This window comes from Carettochelys insculpta, chromosome 2 (genome assembly GCF_033958435.1).
Source record: "Carettochelys insculpta isolate YL-2023 chromosome 2, ASM3395843v1, whole genome shotgun sequence".
Lineage (NCBI taxonomy): Eukaryota > Metazoa > Chordata > Testudines > Carettochelyidae > Carettochelys > Carettochelys insculpta.
The window spans coordinates 159324464-159336974 of NC_134138.1; the positions used below are offsets into that span (position 1 = coordinate 159324464).

Sequence of the window (12511 nt, forward strand, 5' to 3'; positions counted from 1 at the left end):
CCAGACACACTTGCACTAAACAGCACAAGATACACAGAGCCGACAACTAGTTGCAGACCCTGTGCATGCAGCATGGATCCCCAGCTGCAGCGGCAGCAGCCAGAAGCCCTGGGCTAAGGGCTGCTGCACACGGTGACCATAGAGCCCCGCGGGGGCTGGAGAGAGAGTGTCTCTCAACCCCCCAGCTGATGGCCGCCATGGAGGACCCTGCTATTTCGATGTTGCGGGACACGGATCCTCTACACGTTCCCTACTTTGACGTTGAACGTCGAAGTAGGGCGCTATTCCCATCCCCTCATGGGGTTAGCGACTTCAACATCTCGCCACCTAACATCGATTTCAACTTCGAAATAGCGCCCAACACGTGTAGACGTGACGGGCGCTATTTCGAAGTTGCCGCTGCTACTTCGAAATAGCGTGCACATGTAGACGCGGCTTATGTGTCCTAAGGCATTATCTCCCGCACACTATAAAAACCCTACTCTAAAGACAGAATTATTAATTTTCACACGGGCTTTTCATTAATGTTCATTACTATTGTTGCTCAGTTTTTCAGAAATTATTTTCTTAAAACCCTCAGGAGGTGAAGGGACGGTATTATATGCAGTTTGATGTTCATCTGTACTACGTAATCATAGGACTGAGATGCCAAATGAGACATTTAGGCATTTAAGTACCTTTATGAATCTACCTTATTGTGACTCCTTTGGCACTCAATCTATATTCCACTTACTTTTTCTTACTTTGAACAATATCTTCCTGGCTCGCTTTATACTCTGGTTTTTACACCCTGTTTGATATCTTCTGCTTGTCTCTCAATAGAGTTTGTTCAATCATATCTGTTATATCTGGCTTCTAATATCCACCCCTTTTATTACTAGCAATTGCTCAAACCTCCAGTTGCTCTCTCAAATCATATCTAGACTTTCCAAATAAAGCTTGTTAAAGATGACCCACAAAGGTTATTCATAGAATCATAGAATCCTAGGGCTGGAAGGGACCTCAGGATGTCATTTTAAGTACTCTATTTAGCATACATGTAAAACTGGACAGCTGCATCTACACTTGCATTCCTCTTTCAAAAGAGGAATGCAAATGAGGTAAATCAAAAATGCAGATGAGTCATCGATTTACATATTTCATGCTTCATTTGCATAATCTCGTCTCGGAAGAGATTCTTTCAAAAGAACAAAACCAGTGTAGATGGGCCTCTTTTGAAAATAAACCCTGTCTTCAAACGAACCCTTATTCCTAATTTATTTCAGTAATAAGGGTTATTTTGTACATGGGGTTTATCTTTAAAAGAGCCCTGTCTACACTGCTTTTTGAAACAAATAAAGCAGAAGTGGATCTTTGTACTAAAAGTCATAAAATAAACAAGCAAATAAACTTGGCCAGTCACATTTAAATGTAGATCTCCACTCTTATAAACATTAATGAATAGCTAGTGTCAGACACTGTGTGGTCAGTTTAGGAGGAATATGCAGTTATCTGTATTCAAACTTCATTCATTAACAACGTCATTAATAATGCTTAATAAATAATGCACCTCTTCAGTAGGGGTTCTAATTTAAAGACTTATCAAAGTGCAATGTTGTAAAAAGTCATGATCACTTTCTGTTCTTTTGTTTTACAGAAGGAAGATGTCCCTTCTTCCCAGTCTGATTTATAATTGATTTGTTCATTTTCCCTCACAGATATTTTCTAACTGTGAATCATAGAATCAGAGAGCACTAGGACTGGAAGGGACCTCGAGAGGCCATGGAGTCCAGCCCCCTGCCCCAATGGCAGGACCAAGTACTATCTAAACCATCCCTGATAGATGTCTATCTAACCTGTTCTTAAATATCTCCAGCGATGGAGATTCCACAACCTCCCTTGGCAATTTATTCCACTGTTTGACCGCCCTGACAGTTAGGAACTTTTTCTTAATGTCCAACCTAAACCTCCCTTGCTGCAGTTTAAGCCCGTTGCCACTTGTTCTGTCCTCAGAGGCCAAGAAGAACAAGTTTTCTCCTTCCTCCTTATGACTCCCTTTTAGATACCTGAAAACCGCTATCATGTGTCCCCTCAATCTTCTCTTTTCCAAACTAAACAAGCCCAGTTCTTTCAACCTTTTTTCATAGGTCACATTCTCTAGACCTTTAATCATTCTTGTCACTCTTTTCTGGACCCTCTCTAGTTTCTCCACATCTTTTTTGAACTGCGGTGCCCAGAACTGGACACAATATTCCAGCTGAGGCCTAACCAGTGCAGAGTAGAGCGGAAGAATGACTTCTCGTGTCTTGTTCATAACACACCTGTTAATGCACCCCAGAATCATGTTTGTGCATCACACTGTTGACTCATATTTAGCTTGTGATCCACTATAATCCCTAGATCCCTTTCTGCTGTAGTCATTCCTAGACAGTCTCTCCCCATTCTGTATGTGTGAAACTGATTGTTCCTTCCTAAGTGGAGCACTTTACATTTGTCCTTATTAAACTTCATCCTGTTTACCTCAGACCATTTCTCCAATTTATCCATATCATTTTGAATTATGACCCTATCCTCCAAAGCAGTTGCAACCCCTCCCAACTTGGTATCATCTGCAAACTTAGTAAGCGTACTTTCTATGCCAATATCTAAATCATTGATGAAGACATTGAACAGAACCGGTCCTAACACAGACCCCTACAGAACCCCACTTGTTATACTTTTCCAGCAGGATTGAGAACCATTAAGAACTACTCTCTGGGTACGGCTATCCAGCCAGTTATGCACCCACCTTATAGTAGCCTCATTTAAATTGTATTTGCCTAGTTTCTTGATAAGAATATCATGAGAGACTGTATCAAATGCTTTACTAAAGTCTAGGTATACCACATCTACCGCTTCTCCCCTATCCACAAGGCTCGTTATCCTATCAAAGAAAGCTATCAGATTAGTTTGACAAGATTTATTCTTTACAAACCCATGCTGGCTGTTTCCTATTACCTTACCACCTTCCAAGTGCTTGCAGATGATTTCTTTAATTACCTGCTCCATTATCTTTCCTGGCTCTGAAGTTAAGCTGACTGGCCTGCAGTTTTCTGGGTTGTTCTTATTTCCCTTTTTATAGATGGGCACTATATTTGCCCTTTTCCAGTCTTCTGGAATCTCTCGTGTGTCCCATGATTTTCCAAAGATGATAGCTAATGGCTCAGATACCTCCTCTATCAACTCCCTGAGTATTCTAGGATGCATTTCATCAGGCCCTGGTGACTTGCAGACATCTAATTTTCCTAAGTGATTTTTAACTTGTTCTTTTTTTATTTCAACTTCTAACCCTACCCCTTTCCCACTAGCATTCACTATGTTGGGCATTTTTTCATCAGACTTCTCAGTGGAGACCGAAACAAAGAAATCATTGAGCATCTCTGCCATTTCCAAGTTCCCTGTTACTGTTTCTCCCTCCTCACTGAGCAATGGCCCTACCCTGTCCCTGGTCTTCCTCTTGTTTCTAATATATTTATAAAAAGCCTTCTTGTTTTCCTTTATGCCTGTAGCTAGTTTGAGCTCATTTTGTGCCTTAGCCTTTCTAATCTTTCTCCTGCATTCTTGTGTTGTTTGCCTATATTCATCCTTTGTAATTTTTCCTTGTTTCCATTTTTTATACAATTCCTTTTTTATTTTGAGATTGTGCAAAATCTCCTGGTTAAGCCAAGGCAGTCTTTTTCCATATTTTCTATCTTTCCTACGCAGCGGGATAGCTTGCTTTTGGGCCTTTATAGTTCCCTTTCAATTTTTAGCAAATTTAGCAATTTTATTGTAAGTATTAGTGTTAACATAACTATTAAATAGTACACATAACTTGTTCAATAGCAAATTCTACAATCTACTAATCCATATGTTAATACTACTGCTTTCTTTACTAACCTCCAGTGTGGTTAGCTTGTCTTGTGAGATGTGAGTCATTAATGGTTATATGCCATTTTAACTGATATTTGGACTGTGATAGTAGTAAATAGGTTGTTCTTTCACATACATTAGCGAGTTTTATTTAAATGACATAAAGACGTAGGTTGACAAAACTGTGGATCACAAGTCCTGAAATAAAGGTCCCTAAACATCTGTCTTATGCTCCAAAATTCCTTTGAATTAGAAGTTGTCTTAGTTTATCATTATATCACTTGAATAAAATCCTGTCAGTCCTTTGAAAAGGAGGGTGAACGAAAATACCTTTCCAATTGAAATGCTTGTCTTATATTTTATATGTACACTACACATAGTGTGTGCATCTGTGCTTGGATGGATTATTGTATTCCTCTGTCTTCCCACCCACAGACCCACAATGAGTACTTACAACTGTAGTAGTAGCTCCTCATAGCTAGTTCTTTCCTTTGATCCAGCGTTAGTTTTTTAATCTTGAATTAATTCTCAAATGCAGGCTTTTCTAGTCACCGGGATCTGTACAGCATAGCAGTCAGCTGCCAAAAAATGCCTGCTTTTTCATGCTGGATTGCTTACTTGAAGAGCTTTTCTCTCTCAACTTGTTGTGGAGGTCTTCCTGACAGCTATAGCACTCTTGTGTATGGTATCTTACATAAAGTTCAGCTTTACTGGGCAAACTGGAGAAGACTGCTCTTAGTGCAAGTTTTCGTTCCTCCCCTCTCTGAGGATATAGCTCATTACCCATAAGATTGACCTGGTCAAGGTCAAGGTCAATCTTCCAGGGTTTGATTTCACGCACCTAGTGGGAACACATGAAATCAAACTATCAGGGTTCAACAGTTGAGCACTGCACTCCTCCCATCTTGTGAGGAATAAGAGAGGTCAGCAGGAGAGTTACTTCTGTCAACTTCCTTTGGTGAAGATGGCCAGGTAAGTCGACTATAGATAAGGTGATTCCAGCTACGCAGTTGCTGTAGCTGGAATTGCATATCTACAGTTGACTTTAAGGTCTAGTGTGGACTTAGCCTCAATTAGCTACTTGAAGACAGATGGCAGAATACTGAATTTAGTGAAGTAATGAGTACGTCAATAAATGCCACGAAAGACAACGAAGGCTACATGATCATACAATGTGCTTTGCCAATAAATTCTGGTTAGAGAAGCTTTGCTTTAATTATTTAGACTATTTCACAGTGCAGTGTTAAATGAACAGTAGTACTGTATGCTGCTTGAAAAATCCACCCAGCTTGTGGCCATTGAGCAGCAGGAAATTTTCCTTGATGACCTATGAAGGGCAAATTATCCATTTCTGCAAACATTAACCTTGTTATTCTTTTTAACTTTGTAGCTCTTCTGTTTATGAAAATAATCTCTCAAATACAAAACAAATTCAAACCAGTGCAGCATTATTTTCCCAAGTACAGGGTCAGGCTCCATCTCTTCCAGGCTACATCCAACCTTTATGAACGTGCAAGAATATCTAGATCGTACGTCTTGGTTTAGATCCATCTCTGTTTTGAATATCAATATAGTAGTATTCTCCAATAAATTTAAAGAATACATGGTTTAAAATATGCAAATATGCTTAGTAGTGTACTTGGATACATTTATGTACTGCACCTGCACTCTGTCACTCTTCTACTGAGTCTGAAAGATCAGTTTTATTATGATTTCGTTAGACAACGGCTGTTGCTTTTTTCAGCATCAACCAAAAATCCTTCTGGCATAAGAACAGTGCATTTTGTAGGGATTTTTCTGCAAATAAATCACTGTGAACCATATGTTCTCTTCTGTTATGCGATGTGGAGAGCACCAATTTTTATCAAATTGTTAAAATAAAGAAATCCAAAAGCCAGGCCTGGGCAACAGCAGCTTAAGAGGCATGTTCTTGGCAGATGATTTGGAATGCTAAACTTGCTGCAGAAAATACTAGCAAGTATCCTTGGGATGTCAGAAACAGGGTCTTTTCAGGAAGGGAGTGGGAAGGCCTGGGGCAGCACAGGTACCACTTATGCTACCCCTGAGCAGCTGCATATGGTTTGTCTGAAAGTCATTTGCAAAATGATGCTGCTTTCCAACAGCAGCAATTTTGCACATCAGACAATTCTGCTGCTGTAACAGGGCCAGTGTGCAGTAAGTACTGGGGAATGGGTTGAGGGTAGATAGAGATGTTAAGAGGAAGAAGAAAAAAAAAAACCTCCAAGTGAGGAAGGAAAAGAATAAAGAAGTTGGAATATTAGGTTGAAAGTTGAGCAGAAAGACTGGCAACTTGTGGGAGAGACAGAAAGGAAGAGAGGGACACGAAAGAGCCCCAGGGAAGAAAGAGAATACTTAGAATCCAGGGCAATAGTGACGCAGAAGGAGGGTTGGGGAGATGCGAGGAAAGATGGATGAGGTCAGAGAAAAATAAATACGGGCATCCTAATTATTGAGGCATAAGGTGCTCAATTATTACCCCAGAATGTGGACCTCAGGCAGACCAATAGTGGCTTGCCTGCAATTATGCAATTTGTTGTGTTCAAATGGGTAATAAGGTAGAGGCTCATCTAGAGGAATTCCCAGAGTGTTACCAGGTATCATGTCTCCGACCTACAGTCGACTCCCCAGAGGAGCCTAATCCTACTAAGCCTTGAAAAGACATGGGTAGAGTCTCCTTCTCAAGGTTGGACATACAAGCTGTAATTATTCCAAAATAATATTTATTTAAAATAAATAAGTATTTGTAATATATCCAATATATAAAACCTATTAAAACACAATAGAATTACATTTTAAAATCATATAATAAAGCAGTGCAACAGTATAATAGACACAGGATGCACAGACCACACAGCAGTTACAGTGTGAAAGGCATTTAAAGACCCTGCAAATACACAGGCCTTTGTTTTAAGGTTATAATCCAATACGATAATTTAATATAATATAGCATGCATGACCTTTACATGTGTGTACAAGGAACGATAACAGTGTTACTGATTTAACTAAATCATTAGCTTAACAAAAATCCTGTGAGTGGAGATCAGTCAGTCACAAGATAGGTGAGGTGGATCTTGCTCCAACACAGACATACAGTTGTATTAAGAGAAGCACTCAATTATTCCCTTTTACTAGCAACAAAATCACACTTGCTTCTACTTTTCTTAAAGTGTTCTGGGCCCATCTATAAAGGTCCTTTTGCTCTGTCACAAAAGGAAGGAGATGCTGTCAGGTTGCTGGCAGGGCAGAAGTGATGATTACAACTGTTGCTTTCTTCTTCAAACTCTCTTAGAAGTGCTGGCTGGTACAAAGTGATCTTTACAGGTCCCAAGTATTTGGAAGACCCTGTCTGAACTTGTCTTCGCTCACTCCTGACATGTTCACACTGGAATTTTTTTCATTTTAAATTTCCCACCATTTCTAACAGATATGTAACTGAACTGAGGGTACACTTCTGAAGTTTATGGATGATACCAAACTGGGAGGGGTTGCAAGTACTTTGGAGGATAGGATTAAAGTCCAAAAAGATCTGGAGAAAGTGGAGAAATGGTCTGAAGAAAAGAGGATGAAATTCCATAAGAACTCCACTTAGGAAGGAAGGCTATGTCTACACTAGCACTTGTCTTTCAAAAGGGGAATGCTGATGAGATACTTTGGGATATGCTAATAAGGCACTGCCATGAATATGCAGTGCCTCTAGCATAATGGCAGCCGCGGTGATTTGAAAGTGCCACTTTTGAATCGTGTGCTGCCTGTGTAGACAGGGACCTTTCGAAAGGACCCCCCCCAGTCTTCAAAAGCCCCTTATTCCTATTTGGTTTTAGGACTAAGGGGCTTTCAAAAACTGGGGGGGTCCTTTCAAAAGCCCCCCATCTACACAGGTGGCGCACAATTCCAAAGCAGCACTTTTGAATTGCCGCGGCCACTAGTATGCTAATGGAGCACTGCATATTCATGGCAGTGCCTCGTTAGCATATCCTGAAGTCTCTCATTAGCATCCCCCTTTCGAAAGGCAGGGGGTAGTGTAGACATAGCTGAACACTCAAATGCACACATACAAAGTGGAAAATGACTATTTAGGAAGAAATATTGCAGAAATAGATTTGTGGGGTGTAGGCTCTCACTGGCTAAATATTGGTCGACAGTGAAAATTGTTGCAAAAATGCAACATTATTCTGGGTTGCATTAGCAGAAGTGTAAGCAAGACACAAGCGGTAATTCTTCTCTAATCTATTCTGTTTAGTGTTCAACTGCAGTACTGTATTGTGTCCAGATCTGATTGCCTTAGTTCCTGAAACAGGAGGACAAATTGGAGAAAATAGAGAGAACAGCAGCCTAAGTGATTAAAGGTCTATGAAACGTGGCCTGTGAGGGGAGTTTGAAAAATGTGGGTTTGTTTAGTCTGGAGAACAGTGAGAGGGGACATATCAGTTTTCAAGTACATAAAAGGATGTTATAAGGAGGAGGAGAAAAGTTGTTCTCTTTAACCTCTGTGGTTAGGACAAGAAGAAGTGGTCTTAAATTACAGCCACTGCAGTTTTAGGTTGGATATTAAGGCTGTGTCTAGACTGCAGAGTTCTGTCAACAAAACTACTGTCGACAGAAGTTTTGTTGACAGAGAGCAGTGTGTCCAGACTGCAGATCTGCCAGTTGAGAGTGTTCTGTCAACATCCCTGTATATTTTGAGGAAGAAGGGATTTCTCAACAGAGGGTTTTTTTTCTGACATTTGGCCCTGTGTGTATGGACCAAATGTTGGAAAATCCTCTTCCAACAGAAGTGTCAGAAAAAGATATGCAAATTATGTATCTTTCGCTGACACTTCTTAGCAATCTAGACAGCCTACGAAACGCTTCCTGATGTGGTAGTTAAGCACTAGAATAAATGGCCTAGGAAGTTTGTGGGGTCTCCATCACTGGAGATTTTTAAGAGTGGGTTACAGATGGTCTAGATGATACTTAGTTTTGGCACAAATGATTGGACTAGATTAGGAAACTTAAGGTCCCTTTCAGGCCTACCATTCTGTGATTGGTATTGACAATGTTGGGAGCACAGAATCTAAATGTCACTTTCAGTGCCATGAGTTAGATTTGCTCTGAGCCAGTGTCTTAGTTTTCAAAGCACTTTAAAAAAACATTTACTCATTACTTTCAAAACCCGACAGAGAGGTGAGTCTGTATCAGCTTCCATTTACAGAGAAGAAACTTAGAGTGGTTTATCCAACGTTTCCAGGCCAATGTGCCTAGAATTAGTCATCTAACTCCACATTTAGACTCTCAAGTGGCCTAATTTTCAAAGTTGTGCAAAAGCCAGGGACAATCTGGCCTTGTCCTCATACAAAAATCCAGAGAGAGCCATTGTTTAACCCACGCAATTGGAGATTGGGAGCCTCTGACTTACGAGTTTTTATCTTGGCTGCCTGTTGATTTCCTCCAGGGCTTTAAACAGCTGACTCCATATGAAGGCAAGCAAATGGTTTTATTTTTAAATGTCCTGCACACACACAACTTGCACTATAGCAAAGAGTGGTGAATAGCATTGGCGGTGGGTTCAGCACTCTTTCTTGTGCTCTTTCTTGAACTTCTTGTTCAGGGAAGTTGGAGGGGACTCTTCAAAGATTTTCTCCCCAAAAGCATCTTGCCCTGGGTTTTTAATATGAGTGAGGATATTCCAACACAGGACATTTTTTAGTGAAACCTTCTCAAAACTTTAAAGAGTCCCGTAGTTAAATTTGTAGCCGATGTGCTATACTGTTGATATATTTTTGTTTTGTAAAGGTAGACAAGACTGAAAAAGTTTATTTCTGAAACGTAAAAGATTGCAGCAAAATTTAAAACAGGTCTCTTAAAGAAATAACATAAGACAGTCAAAAACTCTCCAAATGTCCATAATTCATCACCTCATGTACTTTGCCTTGCGTTAAGTAGGGTAAGCGTCTTAGGGGGTCAGCAGTTAGATTTCACTCATGGAGATTTCCATTTCTTTGTTTTTCAGCTTTCATTTGCAGCAACAACCCCAGAGTTAGCTGATAAGAAAAAATATCCTTATTTCTTCCGGACAGTGCCATCTGACAATGCAGTGAATCCAGCGATTTTGAAGTTACTCAAATATTATCAATGGAAGAGGGTGGGAACTCTAACCCAGGATGTACAAAGATTCTCTGAGGTAAGAGCTGCTTAAGTAACAGTATAAGAAGGTGGTTTCTAATATTTAATGCTTAGAAACTTACTTCCACCATTAACGGGGAAAAATACACCCATTATTTAAATGTCATTGGTTTTTATTTCCAGCTGTCATTTACTGTACTTAAAGCCTGCTTCTCTTAAGGACTTTGGTAATAGCTATGCTGATAGAGTGGAGATGTGTTGCATTGTTGTAAACTGAGGCACAGGCTGGTTCAATTCATTCTATTTTGCATAGGTGTGGCATATTTTTGCTGTGGGTTTGAACTCTGTTATAACAACACTCACTCAAAAAAAAAATCCTTTATGTAGGCAAGCCATCAGCGTTTGGAAACAACTAATATTTTCCATGTGCAGCCCTGAAGTGGGACTGCTGTCCCACAGTTCCTATGGGACCCACTACCATAACAGAGTGAGTGGGATAAAAGCAGGAGGGGTGAAACTTTTTCACATCAGGGCCATAGACGTAGATAACTAGGCCTACAGACAAATCAGGCAGAGCCCACACAAGTGAGAAACAAACACAAACCAAAACATTTCTTCGCTGATGTGGTCCGCAGCTGAAAAAAGGAGACAGTATCCTCACACACCCTGGCCTGTAGTGGGGCCAGGGATAGTATGTTTTGTGGGCCCTCTAGGTTCTGGGGTAGGGTCCAGTGCAGGAGTATGTGGCCAGGAAGTGGGCTTGGGGTGTGGGGCCTGGGTGGAAGGGTGGGTCCAGGGCCAAGCTGGGAATTGGGGGGTGTGGGTGGGAGTGGGATTCAGGAGTGGGCTGTGGGTGGGGGTCTGATCAGAAGGATGTTTCAGGACAGGGGTGGGTGTCTGGGTATTAGAAAGGGTGCAGGAGGATTTGGGATGCTGGGTCTGGAAGGGAGTGGTCAAGATGTGGGGGCGGGTCTGGGAGGAAGGGGGCAGGAGCAGGGTGTGGGTGGGAAGTCAGGGTGGGAGGGAGCATGCAGGAACAGAGTGGGAATGGGGATTTGGGTAGGTTTGGGAGTGCAGGAGTGGTTGAGGGGCATAGGGTCTGAGCAACAGGGTTCAGCTTACCTGGGCAGCAGTCCCGGACCACATGGCTCTGTCCCGTCTGCCCACCACTTCCAGGCACAGCATTCTGCTGCTCTGATTGGCCAAAATTCTGGTCAATCAAAGTCATGGAATGAAGCATCCAGCAAGTGCTACAGCTGCCACTCTACCCGCCTTCCCCCTGCAGAGCCCCGGGGATGGATCTGGCCCCAGCTTGCCTGATCTGTGATGAGATGCCTTCCCCTGTGCAACTAAAATCAGCTCTTCTTACTGCTGTTTGCATTTTGGCATGTCTCACGTGTTGTCAGCTATGACCTAGATCCTATTATGGTGTTTTTGCTATCACTGCTGCTGCTTTTCAAGTATGTCCCCTCTACTGAGTATTTGTGTTTGTCTAATTTATGTTTGTGCTCAGATTATATTTCCAGTAGTATTTCCTTTGTGTTATTTCTCTGCCCTTGCCTGGAGCTCTCAGCACTTTGCAGTTTAGTATCATCAATGTAGGTGGTATTTTGAAAAGAAGGGAGAAATGAAAAGTGCGTAATGAGCTAGTGAAATTAGCTAATGATGTGAAGAAAAAAAGATAGTTAAAGTTTTCCTTCTTATTACCTTAGTAGCCATATCCCCCTCACACTGGCCTTTTGGTTCCCACCATCTAAAACGATCTTGCTACCAAATAAATAACAAAAATACTTGCGGTTGGAGGAAATGATTTTTTACACATTTATTTATTAGATCAGGTTTATAAGTTCTTTGAGTACTGTTCTGCACTTCATACAGAGGTGTCTGCTTTAGAAATCACTGCACCACTGTCATCCATTGTACCTGCATCAAGCCAATTGAAAACCTTTAACTATGATTTCTCATCCCATTGAAAGGTAGAATCAGAGAATCATAGAATACTAGGATTGGAAGGGACTTCGAGAGGCCATTGACTCCAGCCCCCTGCCCTCATGGCAGGACCAAGTACTGTCTAAACCATCCCTGATAGACATTTATCTAACCTGTTCTTAAATATCTCCAGCAGTGGAGATTCTACAACCTCTCTTGGCAATTTATTCCACAGTTTGACCACCCTGACAGTACGGAACTTTTTCCTAATGTCCAGCCTAAACTTCCCTTGCTGCAGTTTAAGTCCATTGCCTCTTGTTCTATCCTGAGAGGCCAAAAAGAACAAGTTTTCTCCCTCCTCCTTATGCCACCCTTTTAGATACCTGAAAACCGCTATCATGTCCCCTCTCAATCTTCTCTTTTCCAAACTGAACAAGCGCAATTCTTTCAGCCTTTCTTCATAGGTCACATTCTCTAGACCTTTAATCATTCTTGTCAATCTTTACTTGACCCTCTCTAATTTCTCCACATCTTTCTTGAACTGCGGTGCCCAGAACTGGACACAGTTAGGTAATAGCTAAGCAGAGCA

The 12511-nt window shown here is 41.2% G+C and overlaps 1 protein-coding gene across 2 annotated transcripts in view; it reads left to right on the top strand.

Moving 5' to 3' along the window:
• Nucleotides 1-12511, top strand: part of GABBR2 (gamma-aminobutyric acid type B receptor subunit 2) — a 776613-nt gene that overhangs the window by 273806 nt on the left and 490296 nt on the right. For both annotated transcript variants that reach the window (XR_012644212.1, XM_074985985.1), the window contains exon 3: nucleotides 9881-10051. Coding sequence is in view for 1 of the 2 variants with exons in the window: in XM_074985985.1 (XP_074842086.1) it covers nucleotides 9881-10051 (171 nt within the window). In the remaining variant the exon portion in view is untranslated. The remainder of the gene's footprint in view (nucleotides 1-9880; nucleotides 10052-12511) is intronic.